Source organism: Neophocaena asiaeorientalis, unplaced genomic scaffold (genome assembly GCF_003031525.2).
Source record: "Neophocaena asiaeorientalis asiaeorientalis breed wild unplaced genomic scaffold, Neophocaena_asiaeorientalis_V1.1 scaffold124, whole genome shotgun sequence".
NCBI classification, from domain to species: Eukaryota; Metazoa; Chordata; class Mammalia; order Artiodactyla; family Phocoenidae; genus Neophocaena; species Neophocaena asiaeorientalis.
The window spans coordinates 4,121,276-4,148,065 of NW_020174135.1; the positions used below are offsets into that span (position 1 = coordinate 4,121,276).

A 26,790-nucleotide genomic window follows, 5' to 3' on the forward strand; every position below is an offset into this window, starting at 1 on the left:
GGCCTCTCCTGACATCAGCCTGAGGGACCGCCGGGGCTCACTGCCTCTGGAGCCTCTGTCTTCTGGAAACATGGGCAGCACAGAGACAAATACGTGGAGCAGAGGAGGGACTTAACTCGCCAGAGACCCCTCTGCTGTTTCTCCCGCAGACAGGCAGCCACGCCCACCGAGTCGGGGCAGAGGGTCGGAAACGATGAGAGTGCTGTCACCACTTGGAGCTGGACGGTGAACTCCTCAGAGGCGAGCCTGTGGCTCTGATCCCGCACCTGGAACCCAGGGCTCCCGCTCCGAGAGGGGAGGGTGTCCATCCCGAGCGTCAGTGGTGCGGGGCCCGGCCTGGAGCCCAAACCTAGGGTGAAGCTGAGATCTTCAGGGCTCCTGGCTGAGGCTATACCACAGCCGCCGCCCCCTTTTCCTTCTTCTAAATCTCTTTTGAGGAATTTTTGCATAAGAGTGCTAACAGAATAAGTCTAAAATACCTGTAGGAGTGACTGAATGATCTCAGGGCACAAGAGGTGAACTCGGGGTGTTGCAGCGGCAGAATGAGGGAGTAGGGGAACGGGATGGCGGGGCTGAGGTCAGTGGGACCCGAGAGGCAGGGAGACCCAGACTTAGAGCCGCAGGAGGGTGACCAGGGAGGAGCAGAGGCGCCTCAGCGGGGCGGGAGAGGAGGACAGGGTTCTGGCAGGACTGGTCCAAACGGAGCTGTCACCAGAGAACACGTCTGCTTTTTACTTAGATACCCCTTTAAATCTTATCTTCTAAAGCTGAAGTTCACAGCACAAACTTGTTTTGATTTCAAAACATGGGGCTTTATGACCTTCACCACTGGGAAGCAAGGTCCCAGCGATAAAGGGAAGGAAGAATTCCAGGCTTGGCCTCCTCCTGAATCAGTGCCACGGGCTACTGTGCAGTCGGGGACGAAAGTTCAACACGTGAAAAGTCAAGAACGAGGGCCATTTCAAGGACAGGGCAGGAACTTTTCAATCTCTGTGTACTACGCTCCTGTAGCTGCCGGAACCAAGTGCCACGGGGCTGGGTGGCTTAGGACAACCGGAGTTCAAAGGCTCACAGTTCTGGAGTTAGAACTCAAGGTGTCAGCAGGGCCACACCCCCTCTGAAGGCTCCAGGGGAGGGTCCTTCCTGCTCTTCCCTGGGGGGGGGGGTGGCGTGGCTGGCAATCCTCGTGTTCCTTGGCTAGTAGCCACATCCCTGCCACCTGTGCCCGTCTCCTAGGTGTATCCCTGCCTCTTCTAAGAAGGACTAGGCAGTGGCTTTGGGGACCACCCCAGACAGCAGGACCTGATTTTAACTAATTACATCTGCAAAGGTCCTCCTTCCAAGCAAGGTCATACTCTGAGGTTCCAGGAGGACATGGATTTGGGGCCACTATCTGACCCAGTACACTTGTCACTAATATTGTCTTATTTGCTTTCTAAATAATTATCATCTGACTCACTTGAACATGAGCCGCATGACAACTGGGACTTGGTCTTCCTATGTCCCAGGTCCCCAAGAGCCTAAGCTGTGCCTGTCACAGAACAAGACCAGGTCCAGCCAGTATTTACTGAATAATTACATGCATAGTCTTGAAGGACACCAAGAGTAGTTGATTTTCACTAATGTAACTAGTTCTACTTCAACGCTGTGTAGAAAATGCAGAATCTGTCTAATAAAACTATTCCAGCTGTAAACCTGAATAACGGAAAAAGTGAATGTCAAATTTGGGCAGACTTTTCCCTCCTGGCAGTCCCCCCAAAATCCCCACGTGGACCTCTGTTCACTGATCTGCCTGCCGGGAGTCCTTTGCTCCTCTCCAGCCTCCCAGCTCTTCATCAGCAAAGCCATGCCAGCTGCTCCAGGCTCACCGGGAACCCCTCTGCATCCCACGGAGTCCACAGCCTGCACCTCACAATTCACAGCATCCTCGCCAACTGCCGCCCCCCTTCCTCCCTGAGTGATTGCAGGCTTGCTCTTGTCCCTTGACGTCCTCAACTTCACTGTGATGGGTCTGACTGACATATTTACACATTTTGCTCAATCATCACTGTCTGTTTTCAAACTGAACACTCATTTCTGTCTTTTTTTATTCTGTAAAATGCTTAGTAATTCTCTAATATCACTGTTACCTGAAAACTGGGTTCACCTCTTGGTGGGTGTCGAGCCAAAAGACACAACCAAGACAAAGAGTGGCAGAAGGAAGGATTTGTCACTTGCAGCGAGTAAGGAGAACATCAGGGATATTTCCCAAAGCAGTGTCCCTCCAAACAGCAAATTGGGAAAGTTTTAAGCTAAGGGAATATGCATATTCATGAAGGGGCTTCAGCACAGGATTGGGGCAAAGGTCACCAGAGTCCAAGTTTTAGTTGACTGAGGTCACGAGGGTCAGAAAAGGTCAGCATTGTCACCCCTGAGGTTCCAGCTGGTCTCGGGGTTGAGCCTTCAGGCTAACCTTTATCACTGAAACGGAACTGGGAGTCTTTACAACTGATTTATTATCTTCACTCTTTACTTCTCTTGCTTAATGACAGTCATGTGTTCCCACCTCCTTTTGTTCCCTTAAGACCATTAATTACGGAGACCTGTTCAAGGGCTAGCATGGTGGCCAGGCTTAGATCCCAAAATGGCTTAGGCTAGAAGGGCTTCTCTTCTGTCAAAAAGCTGCATCTGGTTCTTTTCCTCCAGGCACCCCCTACCTTATGTGCTCACTTCTCCACCATTTCCTTTATTCTCTTTCCTGGGACTGCTACTACAGCTGGAGTCTTTCAGTCTCTCATATGTCCTCCAGCTCTCTTCTCTTTTCTGTCTTTTTTCCTTTTATCTCTGTGCTCCACTTCCTGGGTGAATTCCTCAGTCCTGCTGTCCGGCTCCTTCATTCTCTCTTTGGCTGAGGCTAGCTGGCATTAACATCCTCTACTGAGTTACTGCAGTGACTAGTTTCCTTTTTCAGGGTTGCTAATTGGTTGTGTTTCCTATCCATCTGTTCTTGACTCATATGTGCCCACTTGTTTTATAATTTCTTATTCTTAGTCTTTCATTTATCTCTTGAAGATTTTAAACGTACTTTGTCTCCATTTTAAAGCATGTTCTACTGTTTGCATTTCAGTGGCAGTAAATTCACTTCCCAGTTAATTTTGTGGATTATCTTTTTCATTGTTAGTGTTTGCTCACCTACTACAGAATGTTGTATGTGACAAACAGTTCACCATTGCCTACCTCCTAGTTTTCACTAGATGTTAATTACTAAGTGTTAAGAATTCTAGTCTTATATGTAAGTGAAACTACTAGAAATAAAAAGGGTAAAGAAAAAATCTCTATATACAAAGTATGCAAGGATGCAAGATGTGATTTTGGTAAAAAAAAAAAAAAGTATAAGGTATGAAGATGTGTTTTTGTTAAGGGAAAAATTTTGTCCTAGTTTAGAGGTTATTTAACGGTTGTTTCATTTTGTTTAAGGAGAATAAAGGACAAAAAAATAAATAGGTATAAAAAGTTGGAGAAGAGAGAGTAAGAAAAAAAATCTTACGTTGTGTGGTCAAGCTGGCTAAAGTTAAATGAATTTATGATAAGATTTTTGTTTTCTAAAAAAGGATTTTTAATATCAACAGTGTTCCTATGTAAAACTAGAATTCAACTTTCTTACTCTGTTAAAAGGACAAGGTTTTCTTGGATTATTGCAAAAGATTTTTCTTTACCTGTTGAATAATCTGCCTAGAAAACAAAGATCCTGCACTTATCAAAATAATTTCCTGTTGTTTTAATCAGCTCTTTGATTACTTAAGAAAACTGAGTCTTCTCAATATTAAAAGAACTAAAGTCTTTTTATAACTATGCAAATTTCTGAACCTGCCTTTGAAATCTTTTAAGTCACTTTAGTTAGAGATAACTTAAAAAAAAAGAGATAACTAAGTATTGTTCCTCAGTGACTTGTGATCACATTGAATCAAGTATCTTAAGCCTGTTGACATATTTGAGAACCTCCCAGAGTCAAATTCGAAATGAAGTCTTTTTGACCTAGAACCAACTTTGGGATTTTTCCAGAGGGCCCCCAGAAAATATCAAAGATTTGTTCTCTCTCCTTATAAAAATAGTGATATGAAACTAATTAGGCTTATTTGATATGTTAAGTTACATGAGAAGCATTGTCAAATAAAAGTGATGTTTAACTTAGGTTATATTTGTATGGATATATGTTACTAATATAAGTATTTCAAAATGGCATAAAAATTCCTGGAAATTTGTCAGTGCCCTTACTGTCCATATAATCATCATAATTCCAATTTTTATCTTAAACCGTTGTATGCCTTAGAAATAATCAAATTTGATTATTGATTATTATTGACTTGTCCACTGAGTCAATTTTTTAAATGAACTCTCACCATATCTTTAACCATGGCTATTTAAAGTCTTTTGTCATTCACAAAGAGTTACAGCTTTATTCTGATCATTCTCTGAAAACATTTATAATCAGCTACAGGCAAGAAGCACCATGATGACATCACTTGAATTAATTTTGAGACCATGCCACTGGACTGAGCAAGGATTTCCAGAACTAACGGAAAAGCTGATGGATTCATAAAACTTCTAACCCAAGATTTAGCAAAACAAAAATCATTATATGGGACTGAATGAACTGATGAGAATTATTGCAATTTTTATGACTTTTTGTTTGAAATATTGCTAGTTCTTTAATGTTTTGTTTCCAGGTTTAAGGAAAACTTTTTTTCTCTTAAGCTATCTGTAACTTATAGTAATCTGATAAATTGTATCTTTGTAAACAGAATTGAAACATTTATGTTTTTCTCCCTCATACCTCCAGTACTTATAAACTCTGAGTGCTCTTATTTTCATGACACTGTAGCTCATATATGTATATATATACACATATATATGTGCAAATCCATAAGTTAAATAATCTTTTCTCTGTATAACAGGACTAAATTGAAAACATTGGTTTATTACCAGGGTCTTGGTTGGGATGCCATATTTGAGAATGATAGGCATAGAATCAGACGTGAACAGAAGTTTTAAGGAACTAAAGTTGACTTTACTGAGCCAATAAAGCCTCCTGAAAAGACAGCCTGGTGCCTCTGTTACAGAGTTCCTACTCTTACAGGTGAGTAAGAAAGGTCACTTTCTGGCAGACCCAGGAATCTTTAGGTATACTGGAGGCCTCAAGAAGAAGGGAATTCACCCAAATCTTGGTTATTGCAGGTGAAGTCTGATGGTGACACTTGGCTTGGCTTCCTGTCCTTGAGAAGCTTTTACAAGTCTAATCTGAGATTCCTTTTGAAAGTTCCAGTAAAGCGGACTTAAGAGCTGATATGATCAAACACTACTCTTGCAGCACTTCTGCAAATAATCAGGCCAAGTGTAATGAGACGAGACTCTTTACCAATTAGTCTTGCTGTGATTATATTTGATAGGAATGGAGGTGACTGTTGAGAGAACATTATGTTACAATAAAAAAAACTACAGTACATCCATTATCAGATCTAAGCCCTATTCGCTCTTTGAGGTTTTGTTATCTACTCGTAAACTGGACCCTGAACTCTGCTAGTTTCCTCCAATATCTGGCTACAACTCTTTAAACTAACGTTTCCAATTTTCTCCTACCCTGCTAACTTGGAGTCATTAAGAACTAAAGCTGCCCTTTTCCTGAAGCCCTACAAACTGGAGCTGATACAAACTACAGAGAAATCACCACGATGAGTCACGTATGGACAACCTGCTTGACTGCTGCTGGGTGGGCCACTCGGAAAGCTCACCAGAACGCCCAACACCATCCCAGAGTCATTCAAACTACAAACAAGGACATTTGTCAGAACTGCCCTCACTCCACCATCTAAAGATGCTTTGAGCCCAACAGCCAGAGCTTTTCTTGACTGACTGCCCTCTGGACTCAAAAACAGAATTTGTAGTTTGTTTTAATCATTAACCTTTATTTTTGTTTCCTTAGAAATGCTTCGTATTAAATAGCTCATTGCTTGCACCATAAAGAGCCCGAAATGAGATACAAGTAGATCACTGGTTGCTTAGGGATGGGGCAGGAATAGGAGAACAGGAAAGTAATTGCTAAGGAGTATTGGACTTCTTTTTGAGGTGATGAAAACATCCTAAAATAAACTGTGGTGATGGTCACATATATCTGTGAATATACTAAAAATTATTGAATTACATGCTTTAAAAATGCAGATTCCTAGACCTCCACCTCAAAACTATTCACACTAATGTTTGGGGGGGGCAGCAGGAGGCAGAGCAGAGTTCAGAGTTCAGTGAGGAAGGGCAGCGAACTGTATCTGGGTGTGTAGTTCTCCACATCACCCTCTAAGCGGTACTTGGACCTTTGCATTCAGCAGCTGGAAGTTGTGCTCTGTGGTTTTGATAAGAATATTGCTTTTCGTGGGAAGAAAAGATGAGTATGGAGAAGTGTGCTGTTGAACGTCTAGGTCACCCCACCTGCCTGGGCCTTGTGTCAGCACCCTGGACCCCGGCATTCACTGAGGGGAACTGGCTTCCGGGTACTGTGTAAGATGCTTGAAAATAATGCCATTTAATTATTTGTTGGAACATACAGCCACCCAAAGCGTGCCGATAAACTACTCCCAAATGCCGCGTCGCTCAGGCTGAGACAGGCGGCACCCGAGAACACGTCTAAGTGCAGGTGGGGATCCGCTCCGCAACCTGCCTCACAGGCATGGCACACGCACCGTTAGGCAAGCGCGAGGCTAGCACACTGCTCCCCTGGACCCTGAGCGGTGGAGGGTCTACTCACCATCCTTCCTACTATGGGATCCATTGGGCGGCAGTTCTGTGGTCTCAGCAATTCCCCGGGACCTCGAAGGAAAGTGGAAGAGGAGGTCTCACCAAGGCCCTCAGCTGGTCACATTAAACATCCCCCCACGAGGTGCCTGTCTGCGTCCTCCCCGTTCCCCCAGACGGAAGACAAGGCTGGAATAGTGGACCTATTCACATTCGGAAAACAAAGCTGCTTCAGAGACATGTGTTCAACTCGCCAGCAGAGGGAGAGACAATGCGTATCGCATGCACAGACACGGGATGAGGCAGTGGCCCGGAAGTCATCTGATGTTACTGAAGGCCAGCAAGGCCAGCCCAGGCCGTGCGTGACAACCCAGGGGCTTTGCCTGGCATGTGTGGAGGGTGTCACCTTTGGCAGGGGGCAGGTGCACGTGCCCAAGGCTGGCAAACCTAAGGGAGGCCACGTGAACACACACTGTTACCTTTGGCAGGTGACACCTCGGCCCTGCGCTGGCACTGTGACCCTAGAACGCGTCAGCGTGACAGGCTGTGTGTCAGTCTGCTCCGGCTGCCATAGTGAAGGGTGGCAGAACGGGCGGCTTAAACAACAGAAATCTATTGTCCCCTAGCTCTGGGCCGGGACGTCCAAGATCAAGACGTTGGCAGGGTTGGTTCCTCCCTAAGGGCGGGGGAAGAATCTCTGCCTGGCCTCTCTCCAAGGGCTGCAGGTAATTGTCCACGTTCCCTGTCTTGCAAACACATGGCCCAGCCTCTGCCTTCGCCTTCACGTGGCCCTCTCCCTGGGTACATTCCTGTCCACACGTTCCCCCTTCATGAGGACACCAGTCATACTGGACTAGGGCTCACCCACATGACCTCTGCAAAGACCCCATCTCCAAATCCGGTCCCACTCTGAGGTACTGGGGGTTAGGATTTTAATACGGATTTTGAGGGGATGCAATTCAACCACTAACAGGCTGTGAGTCTCCAAAGCACTTAAGAGTGTGCTGGGGAGACCTTTCAAATCACCCCAGGCCTGGGAGTCAGAGTTACCCCTGGGTGGGGTTAGTCCCTGGTCTCTCCCACATGAACGGCTGGGGCCATGGGACCAAATCCATCCAACGTCTGGGTCCCCGTCCACACTGTTGGCTCCCCAGTATGTCTTTCCTCTCCTGCAGCAATAGAAACGTCATCCACACGTTTCCTGCCTCTTGTGCAGTTAGGAGTGGCTGTGTGGCTACCTGAGAAAGATGCGAACTCTGCATGTGCCCAGAAGCGAGGAAGCCTGTCTTCCCCCATCCCTCCTTCCTACAGGCTGGGGCTGCAGGCTGGAGCAGAGGCCACGACCTTGACGTTGAAGCCGGGGAGCCCCGCCTGCCCGAGAAAACTGTCATCACCTTGAAGACTGTGTCGTCGCGGTCACACGGCCTCACTAATACATGGGGTTTAAGGATCCTGACAGGTCTACCACCCTTTCCTGATGCCGTGGCCAAAAAGCAAGAGCAAAGGAACTACGTGGAGATGCTCAGCTTTCCTTCAGGTCAGGACTCCTCTCAGCTCCTTCTCTTCTGGGTCAAGAACGCAGCCCAGTAAGTTCTCTTTTTCTAAATAAGACCAGGCAGGGTATTCTTGTTAGCGGTCAGCTTCCTGCCGTGGAGTAACACCATTCAGGGTCACAGTTGGGGAACGCCTCTCCTCCCACGGAACAGTGGGATGAATGCATTTCACGAGCACCGAGTAAAGCTTCTGCCCCTAACTTGAAACTAAAGTGCACTGACCCTGAGCAGGTAGCTCCAAGGACTCGGTCCCTGGAGGGCACAGGGTGACTGGTACCAGACTGTTTTCCTGGACAAGCCTCCCCGAGGCCTAGCAGCATGAGTGGTGAGGATGGAGATAAGGAGGCTGCAGCTCACAACACTGCTGAGGACACTGTGGAGGTGACTCCAGGGGTGAGGAGGACCCGGGCAGTGAAGGAGAGATCCAGGGGCTGAAAGCATGGCTTCCACTCCAACCCGTTAAGTGCCAGGTGTGACAGGGCCCAACAAACAGCACCCCCGTCCCCCATGCCAGTCCCGGCCTATGAGTCAGGAGGGTCAGCAAAGTAGACAAAACACAGACTTCACGATAAACAAGGGCCCGGTTCCTTCGGGGGAGTTTAGTGTGGCCTCCTCCATCAGCTGGGCCGGGGGACTCTGCTGTTTAAACCAGTCTGATAGGCTCTTCTGCGGCTCGGCAGCACCAGGAGTGGGGACAGGAGAGGACGAGCGAGACGGGCACCGGCGTTCTGAGCCCGGCCCTCAACCCCGCCAGCCCGCACCGCATACCTCACCGCGCACAGGCACGGGGCTGCGCAGAGAAAGGCGCACCAGAGGCTCAGTTTTTATTTTTTATTTAGCAACTCAGATTGAGATCAGACAACCCTCCCAGTAGGTTTAGGTTTTGAGGGATCGTAGTAAAGAGATGTGGAACACCAGTAACAGTTAAGGTCTTGAGAAAAGGACAGAATGTGCCCAAGACAGCAGCGGACAGAAAGGATGGCCCTCGAGGCACAAGGTGCCCGCGACTCAATGCTCCAGGTGTGTGCGACCCTGGCTCCGGGGGCAGAGGTGGGATCAGGAAGCACCAAGGCCTCTCTTCAGCCCAGTAGACATCGACCAGAACTTTCTACAGAAGAACCTGTGCTTTTAGGCCTCGGCTATTTTCTGGAGACACCACTGAGAATTCAGCTGTCACCCAGGGTCGTTTACAAGCCCCCAAGACTGAACATTGATCGCTGCCGGGATAGGTTAACTCCATCCTGAGATGTGGTCTCGTGTCCACTGCCGGATGCCTGGAGATCTGACGAGAGGGAAAGGAGAGAGACGGGCTTCCGCGTTCCTGAGCGACGGGAGGAGCGCAAGGTGATGGGAGGAGGGCGGTGCTCAGTTCTTCAGCTGGGACACTTCGTACAGGTACGCAGCCAGCATCTTGGTGCCTTCAATGTAGTTGTGCCTGACAGGGAGGAACAGTCACCACGCTGGCTGCTGTCCCGAGGGCCAGGCACACATGCTGCATTCCTCCCGGAAGCGGACGTCCCACCGTCCCGGCGTGCTGGCCCTGAGTGCTGCTTGCCTTGGTTCTCAAGCCCAGTCCGACTGCCCCACCAGGGACCATCCCTGGTCCTGGTCTAACGGAACGCACGGCTCTCACCTGGTACTTAGTGTGAAGGGCCTTACTGGACCACAGCTGCTCCCTGTCTGTCTGGATGCAAAGTCTCCACCTTGTGTCCTAACACCCAGGGCTCTGTGCTCTCCCCCTGCCCTCCAAGCAGGGCCTTTCTTTGCCTCAGTCCCTGACTGGCCCACCCCAGTCACCCCAAGACGGCCCCTCTTTTCTGCCCTCACCTGTTGAGCTTCTCATTCTGGGAGTGGGCTCCGTCATCTGCTGACCCCACGGGCAACAGCATGACATTCTTCCCCGTGGCCTCCTGAAATGTCAAAGTCACAGGGATACTGCCGCCTTCCCTGGTCAAGTCCGGCTCAACACCAAAAACTGAGGGAGAATGGAATAAAAGACACCAAGCTTTAGGGCTGCGAGGCCAGGGATCCGCCACAGATCTACTGGCCCGCAACCCCAAGTCCAGATCAGCAGCCCCGCTCTCAAGGTTGGAGATGACACAGCCCAGCCCGCACAGAGACGGAGCCAACACAGCCACACGCCCACGATCCACCAGCGCCCATCAGCCCCCAGAGGACATCTGACCTGTCTTCAGGGCTCTTCTCCCAGCCAAGTAATGAGGGTGGTTGAAGTCGGATACCCAGGGCTTCCCACCGTGGCCCAGGTACACCTTGAACTTGTTGGGGCTGTGCAGTTCAGCAAACTTCTTGGTCAAGTAGCTCGTAACCTGAAGCACAGGCAGGAGAGGCAGTGTCTCACAAGCCTGGCCTCTGATCTAGTGCTGGGGACCTACTCCACAGCAGTCTCTGGGGGTGAGTCCACAGTCATCTACAACGGGTCTATAAGGGGTCTACAGTGAGTCTCATTTGCTGCTGCTCAACACTGATCTGCATAACTACAATAGCAGAAAAAGGGATTTTATCATGAAACAAACTTCAGTTATTTAAGGTGAAAGGTAATGTGTTAATTTCAAGCAATTCACCCTTTACATAGATACTCCCACATGATGTTAATATTTAAATCCCGTATGATGATAACACTTAAATCAAGTTTAAAGAAAACGCCCCTTGACTTGCTTTACAAAAATGATTACGTCTAAAGCAAAAACAGAGCCAGGTGCTGACCCAGGGTCACCTCATGATGAGAAGATCTCAGTCCTAGGCTTGGAGAGTGGCCCTCAGTTTCCCCTCCCAACAGGGAAGGTCTTGACTCCGTCTCTCCATGAAACCTTCCCAGATGAGGACGAGGGACTGCTCCCCCGCAAGCCTGGCTGACTTTCAGATACCAGACGCTGCCCCACTCTGGATTCTCCCCCTCCGGACTCTTCCCCCTCTGCCGCTCACCAGGGACCAAAGGCCCGTGGACTCCCACCAGAACACATGCAGCCCAAAGTCAGCAACTGCCTTGAGCCTCTGGCTGAGGTCAGAGGTGAGATTTTAGCACGCCTCAGCAGTGACAGAGGCCACTCGCACAGGATGCCCTTTCATACAGCCTTTACCTCTGATTAGCTCTGAACTGCTTATCCCAGCAATCGCTGAGCTGGCGAGAGCCAAGGACAGGGCTGCGCGGGCGGAGGCGCGCTCTCCTGCTGCCCAGAGCCCCGGCGGCAGGCGCTGCACGCACGGCACGCCCTCCCCGCGCCCCCGCGCCCCACGTGCCTGCTCGCTGACCACTTCAGGAGTCATGTCTGGCACGAGCCTGATGGAGAACTTGCCGACCACCTTGCGAGGAATCACGGTCTTGGCCCCTGACCCAGAGAAGGCACCTTCGATCCCGTGAAAGGAGAGGGACGGGTACCGCCATCTGTGCATCAGGACGTCTTTCTGCAGAAAAACGACAAAGTGGGTCGGAGACGGCACCGCCTGCTCATGGAGGAGCTCGGCCGGCCTGGGGTCCACACAGCGTCAGGAAGGCAAGAGCGACCCGGCAGCCGCTACAACAGCCCCCCAAGTGGGGGTCCTGCGCGTCCAGGATGGCTGCAAGCGTGTCCTCTCCGCGCCTCCCAGGGAGTCCGCACCACCCGGGTCAACGGAACTGACCACACAGGAGCCACGGTGTTCTGGCCGGCCCCACGCATACGAGGGCTGTTGCAGAGCCAGGGGCACCAGGAGGGGGAGGGAGGCATGACCCCGGCCATCCTAGGTCCTGGGCTTATAGGACACTGAGGGTGGGGCGAGCTCCCCGAGGAGGGCAAGCCAGGCCGTGCACCACGTCCTAGGCCAGTGCCCACGGACAAGCCCAGCAGTTTCTGCTGCGGGGACTGGTACAAGGCAGCCCCCCGTCTCGCGAGCGTCTACTTGACACGGCCCCTCTCGTCCCAGCGGTGGCACGCGACGTATCAGGAGAGGACACGCCGCCGCCCGAGCCCCTGGGCTTCCTCGGCGACTCAGCACGTAACTCAGTAACTCAGAGCCCAGTGACAGCTGGAAGGAGCAGACACGGCCCTTAAGCAGGCATCTCACGCAAAGGCAGAGGTTACCGGAAGGCAGCAGGGCAGGAGGAAATACAAATGTGTCCATAGCCTAACCTTCCCCAGACTCGTCCCTCCCCCGGGACTAGTCTCTCTTGGTCACGGCGTCAGGACCTAACCGACTACCGTCCGCGAGGGACCCGTCTCGGCTCTGCCTGTGAAATCCTTACTCCGCTCGGTCCTCTCCGATGTGTCCTGAGCCTGAGGGGTCCCAAGTCCTGCCTCCCCGTGCCCCCAGCGCCCCTGCAGCCTCACGGCCCCCCAGCCCCAGCGCCTCAGCTCCTCTGCTGCCACACCCCCTGCCCACAGTCTGTCCCCAGCGAGGTCGCATCAGCGCGTCCCTCTACTCAACACCAGTCACACCGCCGTCTTCCAGGACAGCGCATGAGCTCCTCGGCAGATCAGAGGCCTTTCCGTCAGGCATCTTCACTCCAAACCCCGGGCCTCACTGGCCGCCCACGAGCGGGACAGCTGAGCCCGCTCAGCCCCGCCTGTCTCCTGCAGGCCCCGTGGCACTCCTGTCTAAGGAGGCCTCCCCCCTGCCCCCAGGCGCCAGACCACCCCACCGTGGCTTCCGCACACCCCCTAAGCTTCTCTGCCCATCTGTCACCTGGAGAGGTGACCCTCAAGGGCCAAGCCCGGTTGTGCCCCTCCTGCCTGCCCAGGGCCTGCCACTGCGGCTCAATGAAAGCTTAGTTAACCACGTGAACCTCCGTTCACACCTTAGAAACCAGGAACTAAGCTAATTAAGAGAAAAGTCACGACATGATTTTCTCCTGACAGTTAAGTAAACGTTTTGTGCAAATGGTTTCCACCTCAGCACCCAGCTCCATCAGGAACAGCTTAAATCATCTCTGGGCCAGGTGGTAAAGCGACTCCCCGCGCGTGCCAATGAGGAAAAGCCCCCGCCTCTCTGCAGACGTGCCCCAGCTCCAAGCTCTCCAGTCGACATCTGACACGTTAAAGAGCTCCCAGCTCCCAGCCTGGCGCGTGGTGCCTTCCGGCACCTGCACCGTCCGGCTGCTCTCGTGCCCGGGGTGCGCCCGAGTCCGCCCAGCCCTCAGCCTCCTCCCCAGGGCCCCAGGACCGGGGACACTGCCAGCCCGGTGGGGGCAGGCCTCGCGGCGCCCGGGCAGCACCTTGCAGTCATGCAGCAGGGTCTCTGCCCCCACATCCTGGGCGTACTCCTCCAGGTCGAAGTCGATCTTGTCGTAGAGCTCCAGCTCCTCGTCCGTCACGGAGGCCACCGCCTCACTGATGCCGGGGACGAGGATCCTCCCCTTCTGGTCCATCAAGGAGCCTGGAGGAGCGGAGAGGATGGGCACTCGGCGTGCACGCACTTCTTAAGCCGTTTTGTTACCGTAACAACCCAGGGGGGAGAGCGGGGTCACCTTCCGTGTAAGATAAAGGGATGGAGACACGGAAGGTAGGTGAGCCGTCCATGGTCGCGGAGCAGGATACACACGGAGCAAACGGGCTCCCGCAGGCCCGCCCTGAAAACCACTCCTCTGTCCATCATGTCCTGTTTAAGGCACGTCCCACGAGAAACTACCTGCTCCCACGCTGAGGACGGAAAACCGAGTAGGGCAGGGTAGACTCCAGTCCCAGAAAAGTCGACTCCATGCAGGGCAGCCGCCGCCCACCAGGGAAGGAAACAGGACTGAGCACACAGCGGGCCGAGGCCGTGCGCCGGGGGGACACCGGGCAAGGCAGCCGTGGCCTCGCTCTCAAAAGGGCTGAGTGCACAGGAGACCGCTGCGGCCAGTCACAGTGTCAACTAGACTGAGGCAGACGCCCTCCAGGGACGTAAGACACAACGGCGTCCAGAGGAAGGACGGCCGTGATGCCAGGTGACAGGGCAGGCGGGGTGCCCGAGTCGGGCCACGGAGACGACGTGGGGGAGAGGGGAGGCAGAAATGAAGCATGGGGGTCTTTTAAAGGGAACAATCAGTCGGGGGCGGGGGAGGGAGGGACAGAAGGCATGAAGCAGCCTGGAAGCAGTGCCCGCACCAACCTCCTGCCCAACCGCCACGCAGTGACGGAGCCCACGCTCACCCATCAGCATGATGAGGTCGGTCATGGCCTCGTGCACCGAGCCGCCGTACACGCCGGAGTGCAGGTCCCTGTTGCTGCATTCCACCTGCGGACACACGGCCACCCTGCTTGGCTGCTCACGGGAGCCCGTTCTTACCACGCGACAGTAAAGTGAGCAAAGAACATTCACACAACCATTTTCGAAATCAAAATCTGCTCCCTCAACAAGCAAAGCAAGGTGCTTCCTAAATGCCAGAACTCTGGAAACGCCAACCACAGGATAAAGCGTGGGCACCCAGAGCCCTCCCAGCTGCTCCCTGCACGACTCGGCACAGACCTCGATGAAGAAGTAGCAGATGCCCCGGAGCCCGTAGGTGATGCAGGGCTTGTTCTTCCCCAGCCAGTAGTTGTCGGAGATGCAGACGTAGTCCACATCCTTAAAGAACGCGTCCTTCTGGGCAAAGATCAGCGCATCCAGGCCTTCGGAGCCAGACTCCTCCATGCCCTCCAGACAGAAGCGGACGTTGACGGGGACTTCCTGGGCAGGAGACCGGTGAAGGAAGGCACTCAGCACACACGGACTTAGAAGCAACAGCCAGGAAGCCACCCAATGTTGTGAAGTCACGAATTTCAAATAACCGACTTCCTCCAGACCCACCACTGCGCAGGCTGTGTGTGGCCCACACAGACCCTCAGTACCCAGGCACTGGGCCACCAGGGGACAAACGTGGCTTCGGCCAGTCACCCTTAGAAGGACTCCTTCCAAGGAGCTCCCAGCCCGACCACATGTGCCACTCGTCGGGGTCTCTGCGCTCACCCAGCGCGAATCTGCGTCTCCAGCAAAGCTGAGCCGCTCCCTCTAAAACAAAGGCCGCGACACAGACAGCCAGAGCCTTCATCTGCGTGGCCACCAGCAGCGCACGCAAGAACGAGAGAGCGCTCCCCCCAGTTCAGAAGGCGCTCCACGCACTGCAGGCCCTTTTCCTCCAGAGCTGACAGTGACCCTAAGATGCCACCTGGCTCCTGCTCGGTGGCCTTCCAGGTCTCCCCAAGGCTGTGCTGTGAGGCACGTGGCCCTTCCACAGGAGAGAACGTGAAGCCACACCTGAGCGAGGCGATGCCAAAGGCCACGGAAGGCTGGGCCTGTACGGACTCACGTCTGCGGGGCCCTAGCTCAGAGCTGCCCCCAGACAGTGCTGCTCACCACACGCGCCGCCCCCCGGCCACTCCAGTGGAACAGGGGTGAGGGGAGGTGCGCTGGGCAGCTGTGCCCCGCACACGGCCACCCCTCTGCTCGGCCACGCGCTGATGCCAGGGGCCCTGGAGGAGAGGGGCCTTCCCAGCCCGAGCCCAGCCCCCTCGAACCCTTTTCAGATCCACCACCCCACGTCCCGACAAAAATGCTTGTCTCATCATTCTTATCGCAACACAAGATAAAAGCAAGATGCAGAAACTGCCTATACGTTATGATCACAATTAGGTTAAAAAGAATTCTTGAAAAGATTGGTCAGTAACAAAATATTAAGTCTCTGAGGCCTGGAGTCTAGGCACCTCTTTTTTCTCTCTACTTTTCTGTATTTTACAAACTTTCAACAAGGAGCAGATGTTTCACTTAAGGAAATATATTTTTAAAAATCAAATTTATTTTTAGGAGGATAAAAACCACACAGAGAAAGTAAGGGTTTGTCGGCTAGCACAGGGCCTGGGTCATGCCCTGGCAAGCACCCACTTCCCAGGCGCGGTCAGAGCCCAGAACTCTCACCTGCCTGGGTCCCTGCTGAGTCACCAACAGGGTGACCTTGGGACAACAGTAAAACCAATGCACCTTTAATGTTTCCTCAAACTGGAAAACAACCTATAAACTGGAAGATGACCCAGCTGTGCTGATACAGTTTGGCGGGGGAAGCCTGCTGTCTCCTGGCCCGTGCTCTTTGATCTTTACGGGCTGTTCTGGGAACAGAAAGTCCCACTCTGCACCCCCAGGTGGAGCAGGTGAATCGGGCACTAGATGTGGGCAGCGTACCTGACACGTTTTCTGGAAGGCTTCCAGGGCGTTCATCCAGCCGGCCACTGGCCCCTTATCATCGGTAGCTCCTCTCCCGTACAGTTTGCCTGGAACAGCAAGCAGCAAGTTGATCAGGTGATGGTCGCAGCGCACAGAAAGGAGCACCTCTCAGTGAACATCTGACGACGTCCCAGCGCGACCCCACGCAGCCGTCCTAAGCCTCTTCCTCGTGTCAGAAGCCCCCTTCCATTCTATCAGAAGCCCCGAGTCCCCACCCAACACGATTGTTAGGATCTTCCAGAGAACTCGCCCAATCTAAGAGCAGCGCGGGAGTGCAGCCAAGGTCCCCGCCACCTCAGGGCACGGGCTGCAAACCCAGCTCTGCGGGACCACGGCCACTTGGCTAGTGTGCTAAAATCCAGCCCACAGCCAGCCAGCAGCAGCGGGTGAGGGAAAACTGGCTGGACGCAGGTGCACCGACCAAGGAGAACCACAGTCTCACCCACACCACAGCCCAGTTTGATGAAGAACAGAACTGACGTTCGTCACGTACCTCTCTAGGTTATCACTGAAGGACAGGATGTTGCCCCTCCCCAGTGTAACTAGTCACCTCCCTTCTGCACAGCCACCTCTGGGACCCCCGTACAAAGGCGGGTGTCTGGGCTAGGCGTCGGCCACCTTGAAGGACACGACGGAAACAAGCCCAGACCCCCTCCTGGACCGGACGCAGCGTAAGGCCCGAGGGAGGCCAGAACCCCGGGTGCCGCGTGCGCAGGGGGCCCCTCCCAGCCTCAGTCTGTCCTGGTCGGTCGGTCCTCTGTTCTCCTCACCCTTAGCCTGTTTTCAACGTTCGGCAGGTCAACCTGACCCGCCCCAAAGCGGGCGTGTGGGGCTTAAAGCCATCACTGCCTTGGGGATTTCTTTTTTAAACTAAATCTGCTTTTCACAAAAGCTAAAGAGCTCTTCTAAGACGCATCCTCATCCCTGTGGCAAACACTGACCAAGCGACCCCAGGGAGCGGGGCTGTACGGGCCGAGGCGGACAGAGGCCGAGAGCGCCCACTCCCGGCCCGACACGCCAGCAGCCGTGTGGGGGCAGCTTCTCCGGGCTACGGGGCGCTCCAGGTTCTTCCATCCTGCATGTCTGTGTGTCTGTCTGGGGGTGGGCTGTCAGGGAGGGGCTGAGCATTAGGAGACCAGGGCTGGCACAGGAGGAGGTACAATGAGGGGAGAGAAGATGGGGCCCACTGGGTCCCCCAAGAGGCACCAATGTGGGGCAGGGCGGGAGGTGGTGCAGGACCTGCCTCCACAGGCCAGGGGAGGGCCTTGCAAGGGGAAGAGAAGGGGCGGGACAAGGATGACCTCCGGGGGGTCCTGGTGCAGAGGGGAGGGGAGGAGGGCCGTCGCTGGGAGAGAGGACAGGGGACGAGAGGAAGGGCGGGGGCCCAGGCCCTGGACTGAGGACACGTTAGCAAGCGCACCCTGAGGACCGCTGTGCACAGCAATGACGTGACTGCCCCTGAGCTGGGGAAGCTCCAACAGAAACTCAGCGTGTCCCGCAAGAAAGGCTTTACTTAAAGACGGTCTGGACTCGGCCCAAGGGGACGAGGCACAAACGAAGGGGCTGCTCCATGTGGCGAAAGGCTGCATCCAGTGCGGAAACGTGAAGGTTCAGTGACGAAGGCAGGAGGAGCCTTTACCTGGGGCAGGTTGGGGGGCAGCAAGAAGAGGGGCCAGTGCAGGGGGCCGTGAAGAGGTGCACGAGGTGCCCACAGGGCCCAGCCCAGGAGCCCTCAATGGCTTTGCTGAGCCATCACTGCCGTCCTCACCAAGGCAGCAGGCATTGGGGAAAGGCCGATGCTTCCCTAAACCCTGATGGGAGCTGCTAAAATGTGCCACGGAAGCAGCTACGAATCGGATCAGATTTGGATCCCAGGTTTTGGGAGGCTGCACCACCTCAATTCAGATCGGGCTTCCTGGGAAAGTGTCAGCAGGAGAGGGAAGCCCAGCAGGCCCAAGGCTGCAGAGACCTGGTTCCACAAAGAAAGGAAGGCTTTTGGAGGTTTCAAGGATGGATGCACATGCACGAGGCTTCCAGAACCCAAGTTCTAGATCGTGTACAAACAGCCAGCTCTGGAAAGACAACCCAGAGGCCACGGGTGTACCTCCTAAGCAAATGCCACAAGTCCTCTTCCTCGGGGAAGCGTCCCTACCGTCTCGCTCCACCAAGGTGAAGGGCTCGCTGTCCCAGCCGTCCTCCAGGGCTGCCGGCTGCACGTCCAGATGTCCATAAATGCACACCGTTTTCTTCTGCGGGTCGGAGCCCAGTGTGCCGAGTAAAATGGGCGGAAGTGGTATCTCCGAGCCATCAGGGAGCTGGGGGAGGAGAGGAGGCCGCGGAGGACAGGCTTTGTTTGAAGAGGGTGGTGTTGACAGCAGATGTTATCAACGTGCCCTGGACAATCTTATGTGTTCTCATCAACTACTTCTATTGCAGAGCTCAAGATCATACTGTTCAACCGAGTCATTAATTAACAAGAATACACTTTCCCACAATCCGGAGCACAGAGACTGGACTACGGCCATCTCATCAGAGCACAGACAGTGAATTACGTTTACCAACTGCAGGTGGCTTGGTCAATTTTTTTTTTTTTTTTTTTTTTTTTTTTTTTTTTTTTTTTTTTTAGGCTTGGTCAATTTTTAAGGTTGATTTTCAAAAAAAAACTTTTATGTAACAAAACATATTACAAAGGCTGAGTTGGGATGCAGCTTAGCTCATCATTTTCTAAAATAACGTATACAAACTACTGTCACCTTAAAGCAGAAGATACACTTTGAAGTTTTTTACGTAAATTACAATCATGCACAGAAAGGGCCGTAGACCAGGGTATGAGGGACTGCAATTTGCAGTAGGCCACACTGCATCAAGCCGCAGTAGCTGGGACTCCTTCTGAGCCTTCTCCCAAAGGCCGTAGCCTCCCAGTCCCCTAAGAACAGGGTACAGATATTAATCACAGGATTCCCTCCTCATCTAGGGGAGAAATGCAGGTGTACGAAGGCAAGTCAGTGCCAAGCCCCACATCAAACTCCGGTCCCTTCCAACACTCACATCAGCTGGGCGTCTGCACCTTTCATGGTAAACCACGGCCCACTAAAGGCCCTGCAAAATATCTGGCACCCCATCCTCCTCGCCCTTCCTGCAGTCCAAGAGGACAACCCGAGGTCCTTACAAAGTGCCACCAACGGCAGGGAGGGTGAAAGGAGCACGTCCTGAGTTTCAACTGCAAGAGCGAGGATGAGTCACAGAGGAGCCATCACACACCTGGGTGTCAGGCTAGTCATTAGAAAACGCTCTGAAAACATATGTAACTAAACAGAACACACAAACCTAACTGGTAATGAAACTAGGGTAACGACTTACAATTAAGAGGTAAAATGAGCAGCAGCTAAAACCGACAAGCAAATCAGTACAAAGCTGGTGATGGGCCGGTGTAAGTGTCCTTCTCCAAACTCCCAGGGGCACTAAGCACCTCTACGTGTCCGTGCACGCATCAGGGAACGTTCCAGGCCACCAAGTGCTCTCAGGATACAGGATCTGTCTTTCCAGTACACCCGACTCATAAATGCCAACTTAAGTAACTGCTGCTGACCCTGCAGCTGCCCATGCGCAATCCTGGACTCCACCTCGCCACACACGCATGCGAGCTGCCCTGGGGCTGTGTCCTCGCGAGGACGGCCTGTAGCCACCAGGGCAAAGAACCGTGATCGAAACCAAATGCCCTGACCTGGTCACACAAGACACAGAGTGCTGCGGCCCCAGCTGGCCCTTAGCTCGCCTCATAGGAAAGTGATTTTTAAACAACAGACTTTCTCTAAATAAATCTCTGCTCCAGGCAGCTCCTCCGAAACACTTCAGCATTTTCTAAGAAGCCACCTGGGCCCATAGATGTTCATGCCGCAAATTGCAAATCTCTCTCTGGGCTTCCCCACTTACTCAGATGTCACAGGACAAGGCCTGGGCGAGGGACACAGTGATGTGTTTACAGGGAGAATGCGCTGTCCTCTCCCAGCACCTGTCTGGGCACAGGTCTGTGACACGGGGTCCTTGTGTCTCCCTCCTTTCCACCCATTCTAACAGCCACCACACGAGTCCAGCTCCCAACCCCTGAACCACTGCACCGGCGCCGGGGGCTCTTCCGTCACTGCTCTGCTCACGAGCCACGACTGTCCCATTTGCTGAGCTCCTCTGTCTGGCGCTTGGGCCCTCAGGGACGGGGCCCGCCACCGCCCGGGGCAGCGCTGGGCTGCAGGCAGGCCGAACGTGACGGCTCCTGCACCGACCCTGGCAGGGAGGCCCCAAGAGCCCCAAATCAGCCCTCCCACCATCACACCGGCCCCTGAGCCTTGCCCAGCAGGGACCAGGCTCCCAACATCATCTCTCTTCCGTGAGCCTGAAGGTACCCCAGCTTCTGCGCGTACAAGTGCTGACAGCCACCCCACACCTGCCCCAAGTCACCACCACCTCCAGAAAAGGGCAACACCACTGCCAGGTGAACTGATGGGCAGAGGGGACCACACGCGCTATGGCTGCGCCCCACGAGGACCTCGGCAGAGCTTCTCTAACAATGATGAAAGCTGCCAACTCCTTCCCTGATAAAAGTAGGCATCATGGAACTCAAATAGTGTGGTAGTCATTTAGTCTTTCATGGAAGGTCCTTTCTGAAGAACCGCACTGTTACATCCGTGTTAAACAAAATAGATCCATATATTTTAACAAAAAACTCTTAAAAATTATTTGCCACCTAGATTTTTTTTAATGTATTAGGAATAAAGGAAGAGGAAGCAAGTCAAGTATGCTCCTAACAGAAACTAACTCAAAGAAACTTGGTTTAGCCTCTCATGAGTGGGCAAAGTGCCAGGAAGCTCTAATGTGTCTTAAGTAATCTTCAGTTAACTATTAAGTCTGCGGTCAGAAGAAATCTCACACAAACAACACTGGACTCGGAATCGGAAGGCCCAGATGTTAACCTCCTTTGCCATGGGCCTTTTATTGGTTCCCAGGGAGACAGAGCCCACCTGGGCCTCTGGGTCCTTCCATTTATGAAAAGAGCTGAGTGTCCATATCTGAAATCCCAGGATATGGTTTCAACGGACACATAAATCATCAGGCAAGAGAACCAAGATAAACCAAACCCAGTTACCACTGCAACACAAAAGAGCGTTGCAAACTTTGAAAATGCATGCCATGAAACATGTAATTAACACGGGACTGAAATCATCTGAAAGGAAAATAGTGGAATAATGTACCATAAAGTGAGACTGTTCATTCAAGTTAGAATCTGTCAGAATCCTGCATTAAAATGCAACTGAGCCCCAAGTCCCACACATAAAGTAGCCCTTTTCCAGGAATCAAGTCATGAAAAGTGCTGTTTCTACCAACTGGGGACACAGTGGGTGTGAGTGGGAGTCTCCATTAGTTTTGCATCTGATTGGCAGAGAGCAACTTCCTGGTCTGAAGGCTGGCTGACTTCTGGGAAGGAATGTCAGTTCGCCTCAGAATGGCCATTATGTGAACCTCTGCTTAGATAACACTCAACAGTTCTCCTCCCTGGAGAACAGTGATGAGTATCACAAATCTCTCTCTAATCCAGCTCAAGAAATCACACAGTTTAGCATCCAAATCAGGCCTTCTTTGTTTGTTTGAAAGACCAGCAGGTTATCTGAAGCAAAGACGTGTAAGAACTAGCCTGGTCCTATCAACTCCTCAGTAAACCTGCTCGCCGTGGCTCTGCAGCGCCGAGAGTGCCGGCCGCCTACCTTCTGGCTCCCAATGTCCACCAGCTCCACGGAGCCCCCCAGCTGCTTGATGTCGGCAGCGGCGACCTCCATCATCCTCCTGATCTCACCTCTCTTCTCCGGCCACGCAGACACGCTCTGGATGGCTACCCATTCCGCAAGTTTCTGTTTGTGGATAATAAGCAGATGGGATTCTGAAAAGGTGCTCCTTGAGGAAGGAAAGTACTCACAAGTGTGCCACTGTCGGGCCCACAGAGGTCACTTGCTACCTGCGGCCACGCCATTTGGAACATGCTGCCCAGACACAGAGGAAGAGCTCCATGGCATCTGCTTTTTGCTTAAGATATAAAGGGACTGCCTGTACTGACACTACACCAAGAACTATACAGCATGACAGGAAAATCGTTAACCACTAAGCGTGACGTGAGTGTAACATGTACAAAGTTCCACAAACACGTTTATATCTGCATCTGACAAAATTACAACTGAAAGATACAGAAAATACCCAATATTTTCAGAGTCCAAGTTGGCTTATTTATCATCCTGACGATGGCCAAGTTCTCTAAAATATAAGTTTTGGAATGAGAACTCTAAAGATTTCACCTGAAATATGTCTGCCAAGGGCGATTTTTTTTTTTTTTTTTTGCGGTACGCGGGCCTCTCACTGTTGCGGCCTCTCCCGCTGCGGAGCACAGGCTCCGGACGCGCAGGCTCAGCGGCCGTGGCTCACGGGCCCAGCCGCTCCGCGGCATGTGGGATCTTCCCGGACCGGGGCAGGAACCCGCGTTCCCTGCATCGGCAGGCAGACTCTCAACCACTGCGCCACCAGGGAAGCCCCCAAGGGCGATTTTAACGTATGATTCTTTCAGTTAACATCAAGAAACAGATTAGTGCATAACATTACCAAATCATTTAAAACATGCTGAATGTAAAATAGTTCTTTATACCTATCACAAGAATAAACAAAAATCTTCAATTAGCTTTGCCATTCCTAGAAACATGTATTAAGAGTTTCTGTCAAAAGCCAACTTATATACTGTAATGAGAAAGCAGAGGAAAAGACCTCTAGACAATACACATTTTTCAGTTACTTTTTGTTTTTTTTTTTAGTTACTTTTTTTTGTGGTTAGAACACTTAAGATCTACTCAAGTACACGATACAGTATTGCTGACTATAATCACCATGCAGTACACTGGATCCCCGGAACTTACCCATCTTGTAACGGAGGTTTGTACCCTTTGGCCAACACCTCCCCAGTTCCCCACCCCCCGACAACCACCGTTCGACTCTCCACTTCCCTGAGCGCAACTTTTTCAGATTCCACATGTCAGATCACACTAGCGTTGGTCTTTCTCCATCTAGACAGTATTTTTAACACTTGATTAGAACAGCATAATTCATGTTAGCTTCTTGAAAGTTTCTCTGGGTGCCATGGAATTAAACTGAACTTGAACGCTCACTAGAATAAACATTCCCTTACCTTAACGTAGCGATCCTGATTCTCATCAACGTACTTAAACAGGGCAGTGAGGGCCGACATCTTTCAACCAGACCGCAGACCTTGGAGATTCTTGGAAGGAAGAAGAATCTGTCAGTGCTGCCTCGAGACAGGGTCCAACTGATCAACAGGCCTGGAGGCACTTGTGCAGGATCATAAACTGTACTCCACCCCCCGACCAGCACTGGATGCAGTCGTCACGGGGACTCCAGCAAGTGACCTCGGCAGATACAGTGGTTCTGGAAAGCAGTCAGAGGCTCAGGCTGATCTCCATTCTTTTTTCAGAAGGAAAAGGTACACAGAATTGTGTGTCCAAATGGAAGGTAATCAAAGGAAGGGCCTGAGTTGAAGACAATCTGATATAAATTAAAAGCAGGTACTCCCCAGGAGCACTGACATACCGGCATTTTAAAACGTCCCTTAAAATTTAATTTTACTCTCTTAAAGCCCACAACTTCCCCTTACTATTACCACAGAGGAAATAACCACTCCAAGGCTCCCAGCAAAAATGTCACATCTTGTCTCTCTGCCACAAACCAACAACACAGCAAACAAAGCCCGAGAAGAGGATCGTAATTCAGCTTAAGGAAACTGACAACCTGGGCCCAGAAACAGCCAAGACAACGTACGAAACTCCACTAGGGCCCGATTAAGATTAAAGAAACTTCCAGCCTCCCAGGTGCATTTTCTAACATCCAGTTTCTGCTCTGTGCGACCCAACACGTCCTGCTCCACCTTACAAATACAGGGGAAAAGAAATCATGTGACCCATCATCTGTTTTGTTTGTTTGGCCGTGTCTCAAGGCATGCAGGATCCTATTGATAGTTCCTCAACTAGGGACTGAACCCGTGCCCACTGCAGTGGGAGCTCGGAGTCCCAACCACTGGACCGCCAGGGAAGTCCTGACTCATCTTCTTTAAAACCTGGAATCAATATGAAGCACAGAAAATCCTGGAATTGGCACCTTCAAAATTGGTTCTCCCCCCTTCCTCCAACTGACAACTCAGGTTCCGTCACGTGGCAAGACTCAAACCTCAGCAGTGACAGGAAGAAAGTGCTCAGGGACAGGGAGCAAACTCAGCACCACAGTGACAGGAAGTATTTCAGAACTGCAGCTGCAGAGTCACAAGACCCGACTACATCTCTGTAGTTACGGAGCAGGACGCCAGAAAAGCGCCTGCGTGTGGACACGCTGGAGTTAAAGAGCATCTTTTTCTTGGTGTAGGATTCTGAAGTGACTTCTAAAGACAGGAGAGGCTTTATCCACTGAGACATGAAGCCTGGCAACAGATCGAGGAAGTGCAGTGTGAGTTCAGTAAGGTCAGTCCTCTCCCCACACCCATAAAAGAGCATACAAACCTTCCAGCCAGCTCAGAGGGTTTCAGCTGAGGCTCTTACCTCAAAGACAGGGATCCCTGAATGCAGAGGCGCAGCATACAAGTCAAAGTTTTCAATCACAAAAGAAACCCTATTTAGCAGGACAATATGCTACATCAGGTACTTTTCATTTGAGTTTCTGGTCGTTAAATGCCACAAATCCCACACTCACTGTGATATATTCTCATTAATATTATGTTCTTTGAGGCCCAATTAACCAATGGCCTTCCAGCAAAAGTCAAAGATTCAACTATCTAAGCTGCACCTTTTATCAAAGGAGAGTAAACAGAGACCGAGGCCGACTGTTCAGCTCTGCAGGCCACCTCACCAAGGCTGGAGAAAAAGCACCTGCTCCTCTGAACTGCTAACCCAGTCAGAGAGGTCAGGCCAGGTCCATTTCTCCTTCCCACTCACAGTTCTGGTTATTCCTGTTTCACCACCACTTCTTTTTTTTTTTTCTTGCAGTACGCCGGCCTCTCACCGCTGTGGCCTCTCCCGTTGCGGAGCACAGGCTCCGGACGCGCAGGCTCAGCGGCCATGGCTCACGGGCCCAGCCGCTCCACGGCATGTGGGATCCTCCCGGACCGGGGCACGAACCCGTGTCCCCTGCATCGGCAGGCGGACTCTCAACCACTGCGTCACCAGGGAAGCCCACCACCACTTCTTTTATATGCCCTGGTGAACTCCATTTATTAGGGTGAAAGCACTGAGCTGGAGTGAGCAAAAGCAAATATTTACCTTCTCGAAAGAAATGCCAGCCTCACTCTCCTCTTGGAATCTAAGGCTCTGGGGAGTATCATAACTTCAACAGTGAAACTAGTGTGAGAGGAAGAAGTGATACGGTAGCACCTGGAACCACCCAGCAATGCCTACGGGTGATTCTCCCAGTTCTGAGTGTCCCCATCCTGTCCCGCACTGATTCAAGGCACATGGTATCCTACACAAACGCCTGAATCATGGCTTCAAATCTGTGTAAAACCACTGAAACAGCTGTGGAGACGTCTGGTTTGTCCAATCTAGACCTTCAATCCAAACGTACAGTTCTACAGAATTACTTCTCGCCACCCCTCCCTGCAAACTCCAGGGACGACAAAGGCATGAATAAAACCTGCACCAGATCACTGAGCCAGCACTAGGATCCCGTGTCGGCGGCGCGGGCGGCTCGCAGGCCCTGCCCGCAAGGCCCAGGGTCTCAAGGACTCGGTGCAGGCCGAACCGGGACCAGGCATCACTCCACTTGACAGGTGAGAAAACGGAGGCTGCCTGAGAGCTGCCAGCTGCAAACTCCCAGCCTTAAATGTGGGCGGGGTCTAGAGACCCCTGACCCCGGGACTCTGACCCACCCGCCCCCCGGGCACTGGCCGTCCCGCGACACCAAATTCAGGCTTCCGCCAAGGGCTCTGGTGAAAAAGACAGGCTTTAGTTTTCTGCGGGCCTCGCCGAGGGAGGGTCGAAAGACCGGCACGCGCGCGTCCTCCCCGCAGCCCCAGAGCCCGGACCCCCAAGCGGGCCTTTTGACCCGACACCCTCTTCTCCCGTCAGGCCGGCCACACGCGAAGCGGGCCTGTGTCCTCGGCCCCACAGCCGCGCCCAGCCTCCCCTGCTCCCCCGGAGGCGGCCCGGGGCCCCACGCTCCCGGCCTCCGCCCCGCTGCCGCCGCCCTCAGGGGCCTCCCCGCCTAGCGGTCCGTGACA

At 52.4% G+C, this 26,790-nt stretch overlaps 2 protein-coding genes across 8 annotated transcripts in view; both read right to left on the minus strand.

Annotated features, from left to right (window-relative positions):
* Window positions 1-6,892, minus strand: part of CNDP1 (carnosine dipeptidase 1) — a 32,992-nt gene extending 26,100 nt beyond the window's left edge. For all 3 annotated transcript variants that reach the window (XM_024754831.1, XM_024754833.1, XM_024754830.1), the window contains exon 1: window positions 6,776-6,892. In XM_024754831.1, coding sequence (XP_024610599.1) covers window positions 6,776-6,799 — 24 coding nt within the window. In that variant the 5' untranslated portion in view covers window positions 6,800-6,892. The remainder of the gene's footprint in view (window positions 1-6,775) is intronic.
* A 2,675-nt stretch (window positions 6,893-9,567) lies between these two features.
* On the minus strand, window positions 9,568-26,780 carry CNDP2 (carnosine dipeptidase 2). 5 transcript variants are annotated; one of them, XM_024754817.1, is made up of 12 exons: window positions 25,835-26,780; window positions 23,701-23,790; window positions 22,241-22,384; window positions 18,637-18,799; window positions 16,443-16,531; window positions 14,757-14,957; window positions 14,441-14,525; window positions 13,525-13,685; window positions 11,574-11,738; window positions 10,501-10,642; window positions 10,143-10,290; window positions 9,568-9,750 (listed from the first exon to the last, which is right to left on the minus strand). In XM_024754817.1, exons 2-12 carry the CDS (start codon window positions 23,758-23,760, stop codon window positions 9,681-9,683), a joined length of 1,428 nt encoding a protein of 475 aa, XP_024610585.1. In that variant the 5' UTR covers window positions 23,761-23,790; window positions 25,835-26,780; the 3' UTR covers window positions 9,568-9,680. The 5 variants fall into 5 exon arrangements, with proteins under 5 accessions (XP_024610585.1, XP_024610584.1, XP_024610586.1 ...); XM_024754816.1 differs by lacking the exon at window positions 25,835-26,780 and adding an exon at window positions 25,511-25,553; XM_024754818.1 differs by lacking the exon at window positions 25,835-26,780 and adding an exon at window positions 24,684-25,081.
* Window positions 26,781-26,790: the final 10 nt, after the last annotated feature.

Bases quoted from the DNA above. Each gene is read 5' to 3' on its own strand.
- CNDP2 (XM_024754817.1), bottom strand. From the start codon at position 23,760: ATGTCGGCCCTCACTGCCCTGTTTAAGTACGTTGATGAGAATCAGGAT. The intron at 22,385-23,700 runs GTAAGGGAATGT...ATCCACAAACAG, and splicing joins ATCAGGATCGCTACGTTAAG to AAACTTGCGGAATGGGTAGC. The intron at 13,686-14,440 runs GTGAGCGTGGGC...CCGCTCCTCCAG, and splicing joins CGACCTCATCATGCTGATGG to GCTCCTTGATGGACCAGAAG.